This window comes from Oreochromis niloticus, linkage group LG4 (genome assembly GCF_001858045.2).
Source record: "Oreochromis niloticus isolate F11D_XX linkage group LG4, O_niloticus_UMD_NMBU, whole genome shotgun sequence".
NCBI lineage: Eukaryota > Metazoa > Chordata > Actinopteri > Cichliformes > Cichlidae > Oreochromis > Oreochromis niloticus.
The window spans coordinates 19,048,289-19,054,113 of record NC_031969.2 but is presented as its reverse complement, the minus strand read 5'-3'; the positions used below and the strand labels follow the sequence as shown (position 1 = coordinate 19,054,113).

The following is a 5,825-nucleotide window of genomic DNA, read 5'->3' as shown; positions in this document are numbered from 1 at the left end:
AAAAACTAAATGATTTTGTCTGACCATTACACTTAATTTCACATAAACAAAAAATTAGACCTAAAAGACCATTTCCACACTTGCAATCGTTTTTAATCTTATACATTTAAGCTTTGTGCATATTATTGTATTAATGTAAAACAAACCATTGTAACTACAGCATTTGTATGTTGTCTTGTATTTTTTGTTACCTACTGTCATATTTATAATTCTTTTCTGGATAAATATGAATATGAAGTTATGGCATTTTATGTGTACTTATGCTGTGATTTGTTTTTGTTTTTTTTTAAAACGAAGAACCATATTCCTGAGAGTTTAACCTCGGGGTTCCATTTGCCCTTTATTGCCGCTTACTTCCGTGTGTCACACCGTAATGGGTCCCCGGTAAACAGCTATCGGGGTGGAGCAGATTTGCCAACACAATCGATGTAAAAAAAGGAAAAAAAAATGGGGCTCGGTGTCGACGAGTGATAGAAATATGAAGTGTGACACCTTTGCCATCGCCTCGCCTTACCAGATGACAAACTAACCCCGGAAACCAGCGGACGGACTGGGCTGTATGGCGGGTCTGTCATATTTAGTGCTCCGGTTTTCGGGCTCTGCTGGTCGGACGTACGGAGTATTTTCGAAAGGCTTGACGAGGACTTTGTTGATATTTTTTGATCTCGCATGGCGGCTGCGAATCAGATTCCCCTATGTCTACCTCGTCGCCTCGATGATGTTTAATGTGAGATTACAGGTAATCATTCAGCCGCTGTAATCGGTCATCAACCCTCTAAACGGCACAGAGACAGCTGCTGATTGCAAAGGCCCCTCGTGTTGGATTCATTACTGCCTTTGTTTTTGTCTGAATGAGTGACACGTTGTATATGATTTACCCTTAATGGACGGATACAAGATTAATTTTAACAACATTTAAAGCTTAAGGGTTACAGGTACTTAAAACTAAAGCAGCCTAATACAAAGAAAAAATCTCCCTTTATCAAGTCTGTAGTGCTCGCTTTTCTCAGTTAAGGAGGTGTCAATTCATTTTTTACCAGCATTTTATTGGCTTCCATTTTTAGTGGCTTAAACTTCCAATGAAGATCTATTAGCTAATTAATGGATTTAATGAATTATGTTGATTATTTTTGGGTAACTCTGCCAAATGTTGTTAGTATTATATATAAGAACACTGCAAACGAAACAACTGCCTTTTGTTAGTGATACATTGAGAAACTGTACAAAAATTATTTATTTGTTCTTTATTTTATTTATTTTAAATTATTGCCAAGATACACACATCTTGGCTGACCAGTAACTGTTATATCGAAAGCAGGCTGCAGATATCCTGGTCGGGGGCTTGAGATTTCATCTGTCTCCAGATTAAACTAAATGTTGCTTCTAATTTGCTGCCCTTTTTGGGTCCCGTTGCTTGACCCAATTTTGGCCAAGCTTCAGCTGTCACATTTGACTCAAGAACACTTATAGAGAGGAGTTCATAGCCGACTCAATAACTTAAAGGTGTCCAGTGTCCTGTGGCTGCAAAACAGGCCCAAATCCTCATCCCTCCACCACCTTGCTTGACAGTGGGTGTGAGGTGTTTGTTCTGATATGATGTGTTTGGTTTTTACATTGGTCTTGTGTGTCCAAACAACATTGTTCCAGAAGTCTTTTGCAAACCTAAGCTGTGCTCTCATGCTTCTGTTTAGAGAGCAGGGGCGTTCTTCTGCAAACCTTTCCAAACAAGCCACACTTTTACTGATTGTACTGTCATGAACTTTAATGTTTAGCATAGCAACTGAGGCATGTTTGACCATCAAACTGCCAACAATTCTGCTTTTATAGAGGTGGTCAAACTTGCTGATGATCAGTTAATCAAGGGCAGCTGATTGTCAGCTCCTAGCTGCTACTTACCCACTTATATCCTATGGAAGCAATGAGGGTGTACTAAGTTTATCACTGAAGGGGATAAAGTCCTGTGAAAACTTTATTTTTCACATGACTGCAGTTCAAAAGTAGATATCAAAATAATAAATGAAGATTTAAAAAAAACTAAGAAGAAATTGGATAAACACACGTTGCATAGTTTGTCCACCAGGGGGCACTCTGCAACTTCACTGTCAGCAAAACGGTGTTTGGAGCAAGAACCTGCTGATATAAATAGTCAGGCAGAGCATAAACAAGTATATAAGTAACTACTCAAGACAAATTTTAGAAATGTTAGGGAAGTAGATTCATGTCAAAAAGATATAAAATTGATTTTTAAATCACCAAATATCAAACTTGGTCAAAAATCCTATAGCTGTCAGGTTCTACTTCTCAGTTTTTTATTTAGCACTACCTAACAGAGTTCTCATATCTTTATAGGTTCACATCGAAATCCACTGAGTCTTCAATGGCTGCATTAACACTTAACAATGGATAGTGAGCACTGCCACGTTTCAGCCATCAGAAAACACCGGCTGACCACACACAGCGATGTGAAGAAAGAAGACACTTCAAGACACTTCAGTCCAACACAATAACGTGGCTGTTTGTTTTTGTCGCCCGGTGACAGCTACATGGCCCGGCGGCTTTGCAGGTGAAGGGAAGCGGGAATGTCTGCAGATATGAGACAGGGTGAGCGGCGATAGATGGAGCAGATGGAGCGGGGAAAGAGCCCAGCAGTCACCGATTCCGGAGAAGCTTGTCAGGTCCATGAAGATATTTACTCGGCCTTTTCTGTCTGATATCGAGGACTGTAGCATGAATGATTGTTGCTGTGAAAGCTTATAGCTTCTCTTTGTCTTACATGTACAGCTGACCTAAATTAACAGTATTAGTAATTACCCAAATCCTTTTTTATGTTTCTGTCAGTATGCACACGCTCTATAATTAAAATGATATTTTAATGCTAAAACATAATTATTGTTATCCATGAATTTTCAAATTTATGCCCTTCAATTTTTCTGTTTCATCAAAGAAAAGACATCAAAGCATTTTTATTTAATAGAAGATCCCAAATTACAGTTATTTACTTGCATTACTAAACAGAATATTCAGTTTGAGTCGTTAAGTCCAGTGTGCGGTTCAAATCTGGGTGTAAAAACATGAATTCGGTTTGAAGACTCAAAATGGTAAAACGTCGAGAACTCACCGAAAAGGACAGAGTTTGCATTAAAGTGCCGGATGGTTTTTCAAGCGAATAGGACAAGAAATAAAATGTTCTCACAGTGTGGTCAAGTACGCTTTGGAGTCAGTTGCAGAGATCGGTACTTACAGAATGCGCCAAGGAAGAGGCAGAAAACAAAAGCTGAGTGACGCAGATGTCCAACACCTCAAGATTTTAAGTACCAGTGACAGAAGGAAGACCACTGCTGATCTTCAAGTAGAGCTAAATGCTTCTAGATCAGAGTCTGAGAAGGTCTCCAGAATGACCATAAGCAGAAGCCTGAATGAACAAGGCTTAAATGGGAGAGTCGCTGCTAAGAAGCAGTTATTGAGGGCCGCAAACATCCAGAAACCTCTCCGATTTCCCAGGGAGTGCAAACACTGGACTGTAGATGACTGGAATAAGGTACTTTGGACGGATGAGTCTGAGTTTGAAGTCTTTGGTCAGAATAATCACAGAAAAGCTGGAGAAGGTTTTGATGCGCGATGCACTGCACCCACAGTAGAGCACGGTGGAGGTTCCATTATGGTATGAGGTTCCATTTCTGGAAACGGCGTGGGCAAATTAGTGAAAATCAACAGTATAGTGGCCAAAAAGATCTACCACAACATCTTGGTGGATCATGGAATCCCTTCTGGACTGAAACTGATTGGTCGTGGGTTCATATACCAGCGAGGCAGTGACCCCAAACATACTTCATAGCTGTGCAGAGAGTATTTGACCAAGGAGAAGGAATCTGGAGTACTGGAACTGATGGACTGGCCAAATCAGAGCCCAGACTTGAATCCTATTAAACAAATTTGGGATTTGGTGGATTCGAAGATAGATCACACAGAAGTTTCATCTACAGCAAGTCTCTGGGAACAGCTGGAAACTATTTGGAACTCGGTAACAAAGGAGACTGTGGAAACGTACATAAAAACAGTGCCAGCAAGAATGCAAGCCGTTATTAAGACCAACAGAGGCCGTACAAATTATTACTTTTTTCTGTTTGTTTGGTTTTATTGGTGGATAAGGACTATTTAGTTGCTTCAGTTTGTTATTTGCCTAACAAATAACATTTTTTTAGTTTTAAACAATTTCTTAAGAAGGATTTCTAAAAGAATTGGGTTTTAGGTCATCTAATGAATTTGTCAAGCACCATACGTGTATAGACACTTGGTGTGACGAATATAGTAAACATCTCACTTTTATTTAAAGGGGTTCTTTTCCCTGCATGACACAAAATGTTTCTTTTGTCCTCTATGATCTGGACATTTGTGGCTGGGTTTAACTGGATGACAGATATACATCAGATATCAGCAGGTTTGTTGTAGGAGAAGTCAGTAAGTGCAGTAATGGTTCTCACTCTCACTATCATGCTCAGGTGGTCACCGTTTCTATTGTGTTTCTGCTTACCAGTGGGATCAGCAAATCAATGCTAATGAAAGGTGTTACATTGAAAATTATTTATTACTATTTAAGTTTTTATTTCTGTGAAGTGTGTGTGAGTGGGGTTTGAAGTTACAGAGCAAATGCTGAGAATGAATGAACTCTGTGAGAAATAAACAAATTACACCACGACTCTGAGTCATTTCTATGAGTAAAAAGTAACCGGTGTCTCGTTTGGGTTTATTAAACTGTCCTTTAGAAACAGATCATCTTCTATAGCATGTTCTTGAACCACATAGAAACAGCGACATGTGTGGCAAAACCACTTATTTGTTGCTATGTTTCTGGTTACGTGGACAATTTTTAAAAAAGAACATGAAAATCTTAAAATGCAATGAAAGAAAAAAGTGTTTTGATGATCAAAATTTTACTAAATTTTTTTGAAACAATAGCAATGAATTGAGTTGAAAATGATGAAGATTGAGAGTGGTTGTGTAGCTGACAAATCTACAGCAGCCGTGTGACGCTATCATGTCAATATAGACCAGATAGAACCAGAAAGGTGTAACTAATAAAGTGTCCTTTATTAGTAAACTGATGATCCATCATATATCAAAGGTAAGTAAGAAAGAAAATTGTTTTTTTAATTGTTAGTTTTCAAATGAATAACAGTATCAATAATTAATTCTATAGTACAGTTTTTTACACAGTAATAAAGAGAAAATTTCCTGTGAATTCACTGATAGTTCCTGTTTTTAGGATAAAGTCCTTTATTTCTTAGAATGTAAGCCCGAGCTGTGCTGACAGGTTTCCATGATTTTCTACATCAGCTGTTCTTTATCACGTGGAACATTCGAGATATGTTAAATTTGATCATCTGTTCACTGCCACTTTAACTGGACGGTCAAAATGTGAATTTTAAAGGAAATCTCCTCTGCCATTGGACAGTTTTTAAAGTTAAACTTCTTTGCACTGAACATAAAGGTTCAGTTGGAGGTGATTGGTTTATAGTTTATACACCATAGCTTTACTGGTTCAGCCCACTTAAGAGGAAATAAAGAGGATATCAAATGAATCTGACACCCCTACTGTAAAGCATCATAAAAAGCTGTGATCAGCTGTTTGCTTTTCATGTGGGCAAGACGGCAAAAGATGATTTAAGGCTTAATAACTGTTCTCTTTATAGCATTTTAATCTCACCGTAAACCCATGCAAGAAGTTGAAAGGTTCCTTGAATTTTGTCGTTTTCCATCTTTCATACATGAAGCCACCAGCCTGTTTGGATACTTGACACCTGCTTCCACTGCTGGGTAAGTGTGAT

General features: G+C 38.4%; 1 protein-coding gene across 2 annotated transcripts; it reads left to right on the top strand.

Annotated features, from left to right (window-relative positions):
• The first annotated feature begins 353 nt into the window (after positions 1–353).
• smim10l3 (small integral membrane protein 10 like 3) lies at positions 354–4,696 on the top strand. Of its 2 annotated transcripts, none has more exons than XM_003456363.4 (2): positions 354–739; positions 2,540–4,696. In XM_003456363.4, the coding sequence occupies exons 1-2, from the start codon at positions 560–562 to the stop codon at positions 2,603–2,605; spliced, it is 246 nt and encodes an 81-aa protein (XP_003456411.1). In that variant the 5' UTR covers positions 354–559; the 3' UTR covers positions 2,606–4,696. The 2 variants fall into 2 exon arrangements, with proteins under 2 accessions (XP_003456411.1, XP_003456410.1); XM_003456362.5 differs by having other exon boundaries at positions 361–739; positions 2,350–4,696.
• The last annotated feature ends 1,129 nt before the right edge of the window (positions 4,697–5,825 follow it).